The following is a 12,648-nucleotide window of genomic DNA, read 5'->3' on the forward strand; positions in this document are numbered from 1 at the left end:
ACACTGCCAGTCTAAATCTTGCCTTGCCGGTAACTGTGAACCCCAGTTCCCCAGAGATGTCTCAGCGTCCAGTCCCTCTCAACGGGCAGTTACAGAAATTACTAAATTCACTGCCTCCAGAAAAACAGAGCACACTCCATCCTGGACACACATATCACTTTAACAAAACAGCACTAAAATTATTTATTGTAAAACTAAGGCCTGGTCTACACTACGCGTTTATACCGAATTTAGCAGCGTTAAACCTATTTAACACTGCACCCGTCCACACAACAAAGCCCTTTATATTGATTTAAAGGGCTCTTAAAACCCTTTTAAGTTTATTAACAAAGAACAAAAATTAAAGTGATACATCTGAGACACATCTGGTTACAAACCAATCCCACTTTCTAGCTACTACAACTTTATCCTAGCAAGTTACAATCCCTTTTTTCACTTACATAAAACTACCAGTATCTCTAGCCCTTCTGGCCATGAGACTCAACATTCACGGACTCAGAGTTCTCTAAGTCCCTTACATGATGAATAACTAAGGGGTTCTCTCCCCTTCTTTTTAAAGAGCAGTGAACCTTTGAAATATATTCTTTGAAGTTTATACCCCAGACAGAGTTTTTCTCCCCTGCTGGTGTGCAGATGCCATAGTGTCCCTATCCTCTTGTGAATTAGCTCTTTCTGTTGGTTTGATCACTTTGTTTGTTTTAGACATGTACTTTCATTGTCCCTGACTTTCAAAAGGCCTCCGCTCCCCTTGGGCAACCAGTGTTCTGGTCTCTCTTGAAAACCTGGCTCCAAGTCAGAAAGGGGACAGAAATTGGGTCCTGCTAAAGTGGCACCTGTTTCCATTCAAAGTAATGTCAGAAAGTTTCTTTGATGCAAACATCTAGGAGAGAGAGAGATCATGTCCTCATCCTCCTTGTACCACATGTCGCTGTTGCTCTTCGTTTGCTTCCCTGTGCTAGGCCCCAGGGATGTTGCCACTTACTGATGGTGTATGCTAGGTGTTTCCATTCATAAAGAATAACCAGAGATTTGTTAGATGAAGGGAAACCAAGAACTGAAGTAAAGTCCATGAGAGAGCACAGAGCTGCATTTGCCCAGGACACAAACAGCAGCAGGTAGGGTGCCCTGATTTTGATTTTTGTTCCCAGTGCTTTTGTGCCATAATAAAAGCACACAGACTTGCACAGAAATAACTAAAGGTGTGAATTAAAACCCAATAAGTTATTTTGATGCAAATGAGCGTAGAGAGAACTTAGGGTTTGTCTAGACTGGAGTTGGATTGCTAATTAACTGAGTTAACAAACAGGATTGTAAATGCTAGTATAGACACTCCACAAATGTGTGTTTGCACCAGGGGGTCCTGCTCCATGACTGGGACACCTGGTGCTATTGCAATACAGATAGCATCATCATACACCCAAGTGGTTTATGCTTGGACGCAACCTCGGACAAAGCAGGGAAGCTGCTCGGAGTGAAAAGCTTTGGTTTTGTTTTTTAAAGAATTCTCTAGGTGAGGCCCTTTGGGTTGCCCTATTACAGTTAGTAAAGACAAAGGGCCAGATCCTGAGCTGCGTAACAATCCTTTGCATAGTGTTTCTGTTGGAGGTGAGGGAAGTGACATCTGGACCTCCACTGGTGTTTTGAACAGGGTTTGAACACTTGGTCACAGAACTGTTGACTCCACCCAACCACACAGTGTAGTTGTGTGGAGAGAGAGCTGTGGTGGGCAGCACTATGCTGCTTAGAGGGAGTCAAGACTAGAAAAGTCTCCTAGGAACTTTAGACCCCCACATAGTCTCCCTGCACTGGACTCCCCTGGCAAGAGGGAATCATGCTGGTTCCATTGCCTCAGAGGCCTTCCAGAGCTCTTGCACAGGCTGTAGGATCTCACCCAATGTGTAGTGTGCCAAAGAAAAAACAGAGCTAGAAATATCATATACTGAATTTCTTCATTAATGCCAGTTCATAAACACATTAGTTGTGTGCAAATATCTTCAGAGGGAGAAGCAAAAGCAGCACAGTATGTAGAAGCAGCAGGTATAAAAGGCAAAAAGGCGTCTCTAAAATTCCTCCTCCGCTTCAATAGGACAATGGAAAAAGCAATCCCAGAAGATTAGGGGTATATTAATCTACCAAGGAGAAAAAAATTAATAATGTGCAAAAGAAAACATTTAAACAACTTCAAACAGATCTGTACAACCGAACAGTGCAAGATTAATTTTGGTCTTTGCATCAATGAACAAGGTGCAGTAGAATAAAAGTGCCTTATGCTCTCACTGTTCTGTGCAGATGAAATTAAATCTTGACTAATGCAAAGTAATGCACACTGGAGAGTAAATGACCTATTCCCACTTATGGAAAAGACCTGGGCATCACTCTGAACAGTTTGATGAAGACCTCTGCTTAATGCCAAGAAGCAGTCAAAACATGTTAAATGCTCAAAAAATGGAAAATAATACAGAGAATATTTTAGTGTCATGATATAGCTCACGGGTACACCTTCACTTGGATACTGTGTGCCATTGTGGTCACCCATCTGAACAAGGATGTATCAGGAACAGGGGGCAAAATGGAAAGATTGTTTGGTTAAGAAAGGAGACAAACAGGAGGGGCTGCGATAGAGGTTTACAGAGTAATGAATAGGATGAAGAAAGTAGAGAAGGTGGCTTTGTTCATCCTCTCTCGTTAGAGAAGAATGGGAATATTCAATGAAACAGAGACAGCAAATTTTAATACTGATAAAAGGAAATATGGGTTTACATGGTGCATAGTTAGCATGTGGAGCTCACTGATGCTGCATGTTCTTGTGGTCTGGAACTGGGTAGGATTCAAAAGAGGATTTATAGGGGTAATAGGAATACCTACAGTTACATTTGATATGATTTATTAAAATGTAAAGTGGGATCTTAAACTGCTGTGTAACTGGGCACGCGCTACCTGTCCGTGTGTTAGGAAGACACTTCCTCTAGAAGTAGACTAGTCCATAACTGCCCACAAGAGCAGTGGTATGCAAACTTTTCCAATTGCGCCCCTGCCTCTCCATTATTGTGCAGCCAAGGCTTCCTCAGCAGTGGAGCCTGGGCTGCAGGTGGAGCTGGGGACAGAACTGAGGATGGGGGAGGAGCTGAGGGCAGAGCTGGGCTGGGGGCAGGGTGGAGTGCAGTTGGGGGAAGATCTGGCCTGAAGGCAGACCAGGACTGAGGGCTGAATGGGGTGGGGTGGGGCTAGGCGGCGGAGTGGGGCTGGAAGCACGGTCTCCCTCATTGTGGCAGGATTGCTTACCCAGCTTGTCTTCCTATTCTTCTGCCTGAATGATGGTGGCATCTTCTCTTTCCTTGGAGAGGGCTTCATCCTTAATCTAGCAGTGAGAACACATGAATGAGTAGTGATTGCAGGATTCACACCACATTTAGTGACCTATCACACTCAATACATGTGCCAATCATAAACACTCCAATGTGCCACAGCAGAAAGCTGGACTGGATCCATTTGCTTCTTGCTGTTTTCAAGGTAAGACTGTACAGCAATGACCAGCCTTAGTCAGTGGGCTGTGCAGCAGGGTTCTCCATAGGTGCAAAGCGTGCAACTAAGGAACTAGCTGCCCAAACCTCTCTGTTTGTTCCTGAATCATGAGAGAAGGAAGCGCTGCCAGTAAAAACCAGTAGGAGACAAGAAGCAAAATCTGGATCAGACAAGCACACAAGCTCAACTTTCTGGGCAAGAGGTACAATAAACCCAAGGAATGTAGCCTCCTGAGAAACACACCTCCTGCTCTGCACGTCTCATGTGAGGCCATCTTCTGAATAGCAAAGTTACAGGCAGAGTTATTTCTCATTCATTAACGATACCATCCATTCAAAAGTGTTGCTCTTGGGAAATAAACAGCTCAGGGGATGTGCCAAAATAAAGGGAGTATTAATAAGCAAGTGGTGGAGCAGCTGGGCTAGTGCTGGAGCTAGCTAGGTCTACAGTGACACCAGCACAATCCCTCAAAGGGGATTGGCTCAGGCCTCTCCTTTGAGGATCTCCTATGGCAATTCCTGTATGGAATCAACGTACAAGGTCTCAACACTAGATTCCTTCACTGTATTTACCATGTTCTTCTGCACTGTTTGTACTTCCAGCAGACTCTGCACTTTTCCCTACATGCTGGCTATTATCTGTTTTTACAGTCATGTCCACACCTCCCACACTGTTGTCCGGGCTGTCTATTTGGGGCAAGGTTTTGGTGCCCTTTCTTACACTGACTGATTTTATCTTGTTTTCCAATCCTGTCCATTCTTAATCCTCCACTATGTGACATCTGCATATATGGTTTCTTGGCTCTCTTCCTGCAATTTTGCTGATTTGTACAACTTTTTCTAAAGCTCACAGTCTCTCAGCAAACCCTCTTCCCATCTCTGCAGTCACCATCCCAGAGCACCCACTTGTGGCGTGACCAAGCATTTAGGCAACTCTGCTTGGGTTCTTAGGACTTCAGTGGTCTGGTATGGTGGTGACTTGGCCCTTTGGCCAGGTCACATGATAGTTCCACCCCTTTCAGGCTATCAGTGACCCAAACAAGTAGTGTCCAACACAGTACTGGTACTCAACACATCTCCAGTCTCACTCTTCTTCCAAAGCAGCATCTACCCAAGCTTCCCCCTGGAGTTATTCTTATTTTTCAAGGTTCACCACAGGAGTTAACGCTACTCCTGTAGCTTTCGCACAGTTCTCCCTCTGCCAAGTCCTGTCCACAGAATTTAACCTCCAGACTATTCCTGAGTCTCTTGTTCCCCAAACCTCTAAACTCCTTCCTTTAAACTCTTCCCTGGGGCTGACACACCCTCCAGGTGTAATCAGCTGGGACTAACAGAGCTAGTTAACCCCTTCTTGGCTTGAGTGGGGTTTATATACACCATCACAGATGTGCAAAAAGGTAAAAAAAAAGCCCATCATAACCATGTTTGAAATGTCAGCCTCATTCTGTGTTTTGGAGGCCATCTCCAGAGATGGCTTCTGGAGGGTGAGAGAACTGGTGGATGTTGGAGGGGGGGTGCTTTTTATACCCTCAGCCAAGGTAGATAATACTTGTGTGTGCTCTTTACCAGAGACAGCTTTATGAGGAGGAAGGGAACCTTTCTTGTGACAACATGCCTGCATGGATTTATATATTGAGACCCCTGATTACCACCACACGTTCTGCTCCTTGTTCTAAAACCTTCCTTTCTGCCTCCAGCTGGTCCAGGATCGTTTTCTGTAACAGTGGTGCATTGGCTCCTCTTACAACAGCTACTAATTCTCCTCCCTGAAAGGTATTACAAGGCAATCAATCAGATGATATGCTTACTGGTGACAATGACGCTTATTTTTATTAGTCCCACTAAAGCAGTTGAAATGCTAAACTAAATTTTTATTTTGAGGTCAGTATTAATTATGGCAGAATCCAGGTTTAATTTAGTTACTGGCAAAGAATACCTCCACCAAAACTGAATGGGAAGTGGTATGTGAAAGCAGTTGGTTGTTTAGAAGCATGAGCATTGATTTATTTATATTAGAGGAGAGAGGTTGAATCAGGAAAAAGCCACTCATTACTTGAGGCACTAACATCCATGGAGGAGCTACCTAGAACTCGTCAGCTGCATGGAGTGGGACTAGGTATTACTCTAAGGCAGTGTTTCCCAAACTTGGGTCACCGCTTGTGTAGGGAAAGCCCATGTCGGGCCGGGCCGATTTGTTTACTTGCCGTGTCCGCAGGTCCGGCTGATCATGGCTCCCACTGGCCGCGGTTCGCCGCTCCAGGCCAATGGGAGCTGCTGGAAGCAGCATGGGCCGAGGAATGTACTGGCTGCCGCTTCCAGCAGCTCCCATTGGCCTGGAGCGGCGAACTGTGGCCAGTGGGAGCCGCGATCGGCAGGACCGCGGGTAAACAAACCGGCCTGGCCAGCTAGGGGCTTTCCCTACACAAGCGGTGTCCCAAGTTTGGGAAACACTGTTCTAAGGGGAGGGGATACAGTCATGTTTTCTTGTCTTGGTGGGGGATGCATTGCTTCCAGCCTGATCCATTTCTATTTGCTCAGGCAGATGAGGGGGAAGGGTGTGCAAACTGGCCCTGGCCAGAACAAGAGGAAATGATGTAACAACCCTAATAAGTGTAAGGGCCCTGCAAGACTTTCCTTGAACTCACAACAGCACAGGTAACCCAGTGGTCAGACTCAACCATGAAGCCATTACATATCTGTGCCATGAAGGAGTCTTGCCACAGTGTATAGGAATTAGGTAGTATCCCTTTAAATAGCTTGTGAGTCCTCTAGTGGTGTTGTGTGTTGTATGTTTAGAAACCTGCTTGAGCAACATGTTGTATATACTAAGTAAACATGCTGATTTGGACTACAATATGCCCAGTGGGTTCCGTCATGTTAGGTCTGTTGAGTAAAGAGCATAAGTAACATTTCCCCTGGGCTTTCTGACCCTGGGTTCTTCCAAAAGACCATGGGGCACACTGCTAGCATACCTGGGTGGATAAAAATCGATTAAAAATTGGCTTTTCCATTAAATTAAATGCAGATGATTTTTTTTAAATAAACCTATTTAAAATTAAAATTGAAATGACAACTAATGTTAAGGTCTAAACTTCTTTTACTCTAATAAAATCATTTAAATTAAATACAAAACATAATAGTAAGCAGTACATGTTTGCTGCCATATTTTAAAGAAAATTGAAACACAAAACTGGAAGACACTGACTAGGCACCTGGAACCAGAGTTTGATGAAGTGCCAAGCCAGCTTTTGACAGCATTAGCCTCTTCTGTAGGTGAAGAGAGAATGCTTTCTTCATTTCAATTTATGCATCTAGTTCAGTTGAAAGTTAAGAAACCAAATGGGAACTGAAAAAGCATTAAAGCTTGTTTTTTTCCCCCAATCTATAAATATAAACTAGGGTGTGAGGATGAGATCTACTATTTCTAAAATCTTGAAGGACATGATGACCAGAAACAATCAGTTCAGTTAAGTGTAGATAATACTTCCTTTAATAGTTCAGTTTTACAGGAAAAACGTGTTTTGATAAACTTTTTCTTATGTATTCAGCACTTTTAAGGTAGCTTTATTTAATAACAAAACCTTTAATGCTGTCTGAGTCCATTTATAACTGAATCTGAATTTCCATCCAAATAGAGCTTGACACAAATCACAGGTAAAAAATTAATCATCATCTAATAAATAAGAAATGTTTCATTCACAATTTAAGATAATAAAAATGGGAAAATTAAGAGGTTGAATAAATGTAAATTAAGTTATATAATTGTTTAAATAATGTGTATAGATACTGTGTATCATCCTGACTAGCAAAAAGAAGTGCCAAACTTAGTGTAAAGACTATATTTCATTGCAAATCAACATGTTTGAATTGTCACCGACCAAAGAGAATCAACTTTTCTCTAGGAAAATAACTAAAAAGTACAAATGTAAACCACAATTAAAATCGATTATTAAAATCAAAGTTTCCTGCTTGTGGATTCAAATCATGATTTAAATAAGTTATTTAAATTGTTTTGCTTTAAATTAATCCACGTTGTGGCAGATCACAGTCAGCTGCCTTCCTGCTGGGGATGATTGGGAGGTCCTGAGTACCACTCCCATTCCCCAGGGACAAAGTTTACTCAGCTCCAGGCCAGGCAGGTGTTCTGCCAGAGAGCCCTCTTTTCTATGGTGCCAGGAAATGAGGGCAGCATCCGTATTCCCTCAGGGTGAGCCATTCAGCCTGTGGGAATAGGGAACAGTTCTGTATACATGCTGTGCATACAACACCATACTCCATCATCTGCACAAGCTTTCCAAGTGCCCATCTCCACTCATTTGACCTCAGCTACTCAGACTGTCCACCACTAGGGAGATAGAAGAGGGGTGCTAACACTGCTCAAATGACACCTTTTAGATACACGTCAATAGCCAGTGAGCATACACTCTCATGATATAATTGAGACATGCAGTGCCTATTGGCAGATGACAAAGGGCTTCTGCAACCCTGGTTCCTCACCCCCATTGTCTATCTTCAGTTATGGCCTGAGCACAAACAGTGCTGTCCTGGGCCCTCAGCATGGCTGTAGGTACAGGTCATCGAGATGCTCTATGTGAGGGTTCTTGCCGACTGTGAATGAACTAAAGAGGAGGGAAGCAGCATGTTCTCTGGGAGCAGCTTGAACCATTTCACATAGTAATGGATGGAAGGCTGTGAGTGACTAGACAAGTTACTCTCTCACTAGGCACAGACAAGGGGACACCTGAGGTGATTTAAAGACAAGGCTCTGGTTCTCAACTATGTGGGGTTTTAATAAGTGGCCTGTGGGGCTCATTGCACAGGATATCATGGAGTCCAGGATTCAGAAAGGACATTCAGATGAAGAATGAGACCATCCACTGTTACATTAATCATGGTGATCTTGTCCTTTTAAAGAAGGGATACTCACCTTGATGCTTCAGGGCAAGAGTCAATCCTGACTGATGGGGGATAGGAAGAAACTTGCCCTATGGGCAGGTTATTCTATAACTGCCATTAGGAGCATTCTAACACCTCCCTATGATGCAGCTCATCCTGGACAATGGTGGAGAAATGACACCAGCTTAGCTGGACCTTGGTCCTGAGCCTTCAGCTCTTCATTTCATTTCAAAATTCCATTACACATTTATTTCCCCTCACCTATACAGTATATCTTAACGTCTCATTCAGTTATTTATTAATAAAATAAAAACATTGTAATTGGATTATTTACAGATGCTCTGGAAAGCAACTTAGGACAGAGTGTTCAAAAGATAATAACTGATTGGATATGATGATATTGTGTCCAGATAGTGGGTACATTATAAATACCTAGACAGACACACAGAAAATAAAACAACTATCATGCATGGCAGCATTTGAGAGAGATAAATCAGTTTGCATTCAGGACAGGATTTTGGCATCAAACTGATTAGCGAAGTGAATGAAAGAGGTGGAATATATATCCAGGAGCTGGAGATCAAAAACGCAAACAAGGCATCTATGGAAGAAAGTGATTATTTCAACTGGTAAGGTTTATTATTGTGTACAATTTTAAAATATTTTAACTTACTGCATAAAACAGAAAGGTAGGTTCACATTTTCCTCTGTAGTTCTCTAGAGCATCAATGGAATCTACTTCAGCCTAAATAAAACATAATATCAAATTGGTTATATCAAAATTTTACATTGTAGAAAAGTAAACATTTTAAAAAGTGTTCAGAAATATTTTTGCCATATTGTGAGGGTTTGGAAAAGCTTTTAAAATATGTTTTTAGATATACACATTGCTTATATTAAGATCTTATTTTAAATGTCACTACCAATTTGTTCACTGTGCAAACAACATCCTTCTTTAATAAAGGTGCTAAGCACCATTTTTTAAATGATCCCCTATAAGATGTACATCCAGCCTCCGAATTAGCTTACTGGCATTTTTAAATAACTTTTAAATGTTTTAATGACTGAAAGGAAGGCACATGAGGGATTATTGGCATATCTGATTTTTGATCCCACTCCCTATGTGACCCCACTGGAAACACCCCCACTCATTACTGATTCCCTAATAGCTATCATATTTTGAGAGCTATTCAGACAGCTGAGCTATTTAATATGCACCATATTGATTCTGTATAATCAGAATAAGTCAAATGTTTACAGAAGTCTAAGTACTGGTATATTATATTGCCACAGTTACCTTGGTGAGTCAAACTTGTCATCAAAGAACAATACCAAATGTGATTGATTAGGAATGAATAAGACCATGCTGATTAGCATTACTTATACTTCCAAATATGATAAAATACATAAAACCAAAAGCCTATTAGTCAGAATTAAAGATGTGTTGAGATGAATTATCCATTTCTTTATGCATGATAAGAAAAAGGGTTTGTGCACAGTGTAAGGTTTGAGGTTCTGACCTATTCATGTCCTTGCTCTTAAGTGCCTGAGTATATAAGTGATATGATAGCCACGTACCTTGTTGCCATTTAGCAACCTTAACTAACTTCTAAAAGGAAGATTTTATATTTGGAATGTAATTAGAGAGTCGATTGGAATGCATACCCACAAGAGGCTGAGTTAAGGTTGCACAGACATCCTTAACTTCAGCATTTCTCAACTTATGAGTGCTTCACTTTGCAAATGTAGTATTCCTACAGCATAGCTGTATGTCTGTGAGAGGGAAGATAGGGCAACAATGTTATATTATTGAGTATTGTTTCTTAATTTATATTAAAATGTAGTCTCTCTCACTGTTCAAACTGGGATACAGCCCTGCAATTTGTATCCATGTAAGCTTCCTCATCCTTCCATAATTAGGCCCAGGAAGTCAATGGGACTACACGTATGCATAAGAACTCCTGTCTTGTGAACACATTTGCTGCCTAATGCAAGGACAAGTGGCTTCAGCATTTCCTTGTCTGTTGATTCTGTGGGTGGTTTGGTACATTTGAAGCAGACGCTACTCTGGAGTACATCTTACCACAGCAAAATGCAGGAGGTCATCACCAAGCTCATTCCTTATTTTTCTGAAAAGGTTCACAACTGTTCTGCATGGACCACACCAGCCTTGATACACATCAACAACTGCACAGAGGAGAAGCTGTGTCAGTAGGGTTACGCAATGACAGGATGGGGACAGTTCAGAAATACTGAGGCCAAGCACATACAAATAACTTGGTCAGTGCACCTTATCACTCCATTTTGATTGTACTAATTTCAGATTATGCAGGGTCACTTGTGCAGTGAAAGGGGGAAATTTCCAAATACAGATAGCCCGGAAGCAAAATCCCACAATTCACTTTCAGTCTAGACGTGTGGGTTAGGTGGTCCACACCCAGATAAATTATTAGAAAAGGCTGCTTATTGTAGGCTCAAATATTGTCTCTTCATAAGACAAAAACAAAAACACTGGAAAGTAAGGAAGAGTAGTAGCATGGGAAGAACAAGCACGGTACCTAAAAAGATACTGACAAGTCAGATTACGGCCATGAGTTGGTAAACTGATGAAAGTTGAACTGACAGGCAAACTTTAATTATTTGGTTTGTTCCTGTTTCTTAAAAAGGTTTTGCAAAAGGGATGTGTATACCAAAGAGTTCTGCTTGTTTGCTCTATTAATGCTGTGCAATTTGGCCTCTGAAAAATCTTGTGTACAACAGAAGCACTTTCAGAACATTATTAATCTTCACACACACACATGCATGTTGACTCAACACATACATATTCTGTACGGAAAAACAGCTCTTGGACAACATTCAAGTTGAAACACCAAGCCCTCAGAAATTCAGGAAATCAACCTTAACTCTCCCACCTTGTTTTTATCTTTTACAATCGGGTCTGGCTGAAATCAATAGAAATAATTTAGCGAGACAAGGTGGGTGAGGTAATAGTTTGTATTGGACCGATTTCTGATTCAATAAAAGAAATTACCTCACCCGCCTTATCTCTCTAATATCCTGGGACCAAGAAGGTTAAAACATCACTAGAAATAATGTGTCCATTTAAATAAGAGAAAACCAGTGTCATTCCCTATAATTAGCGCTTCTGATAATAGAGGGCAGCACCTGCTCCAGACCTTACTCATTGTTACAGGGTGTTCTGACCCTTTAAGGGGGCTGGGGCTCAGCTGCACCTGTTATCGGCATAGCCATCCCCCAGGTCAAGGAAATGAGCAAAGTCATATAACAAGGTGAACATGTGATTAAGAGCAGCTCTGATGGGAAAATGAGAGCACTTGTGGTTCAGTCAGAGAGGGACTCCAGGGAGAACAGCTGTAGGAGTCAGAGGTCTATAGAAGAGCAGCATTACATAAGGAAGGCCTGGGAGTACAGGAAGAGGGGTTAGGAAGGAGCAATGGGGTGGTTGAGGCTTCAAAGGGGCAGAAAGTCCAGTTGTTTAGGGGCCCAGGATGGGAACCTATAGTAGAAAGTGGGTGTGGGTTCCCCCTGTGCTGACACCCTGTAAAAGAGTGCAGCAACTCCTGCTAGTAAGGGGGAGGACTGAGCAGCTGTTTATACTGCCATCTAATGAGGTGCTGCAGTGACCCCTACCGGCCAGGGGAAGATTGAGAGGCTGAGCAGAGCCCAGGGGGAGGGCAGAGGTGGAAGAGAAGACAGACCCACAGGAAGGAAGGGATGTGACCAGCTGATGACTGTGGTAGAAGACTCTTCTGTGTTGTGTTTGCCTGGACTTTGGTACCCTAAAAGGGGCAGACTTTTTGGGGCATGGCCCAGGAGCTAAATCATCTCCGCAACCAATCCATGCTGCAGCTGAGGGGAACCTGAGGCAGCAGATGGGCCTGGAGCCAGACTCTATAGGTCACTCTTACACTCCCAAATATATACACCTGCTCATTGAATCTCAGTGGAGGAAGCTGAGTGTTTCCTCCCCTTTGACATTCAGACTCTGTACTGTCCTGCTACAACACTGCATTCCAGCTAAAGGGGTGCAATTCCCATGCTGGAACGACATCAGCTAGACTGGTAAAACTAAGGCCTGCTCTAGAAAATAAAGTTGCATTGGCTTAACGAAAGGTACGATTTTAAATGAATTTAGTTAAGCCAGTGCAAAAGGGTATGTATGTGTAATGCCAACAGACCTGGTGGTCGGTGGGCAGGATCGAACCTGGGA

General features: G+C 42.5%; 1 protein-coding gene across 1 annotated transcript in view; it reads right to left on the reverse strand.

The window, feature by feature from the left end:
• Window positions 1–228: 228 nt before the first annotated feature.
• Window positions 229–12,648, reverse strand: part of NME9 (NME/NM23 family member 9) — a 55,307-nt gene continuing 42,887 nt past the window's right edge. Inside the window, exons 4-8 of the mRNA XM_045030081.1 lie at window positions 10,501–10,604; window positions 9,091–9,162; window positions 5,171–5,287; window positions 3,283–3,358; window positions 229–2,129 (exon numbers count right to left, since the gene is read on the reverse strand). Of these exons, the coding sequence (XP_044886016.1) occupies window positions 3,296–3,358; window positions 5,171–5,287; window positions 9,091–9,162; window positions 10,501–10,604 (356 nt within the window). The 3' untranslated portion in view covers window positions 229–2,129; window positions 3,283–3,295. The remainder of the gene's footprint in view (window positions 2,130–3,282; window positions 3,359–5,170; window positions 5,288–9,090; window positions 9,163–10,500; window positions 10,605–12,648) is intronic.

This window comes from Mauremys mutica, chromosome 9 (assembly GCF_020497125.1).
Source record: "Mauremys mutica isolate MM-2020 ecotype Southern chromosome 9, ASM2049712v1, whole genome shotgun sequence".
NCBI lineage: Eukaryota > Metazoa > Chordata > Testudines > Geoemydidae > Mauremys > Mauremys mutica.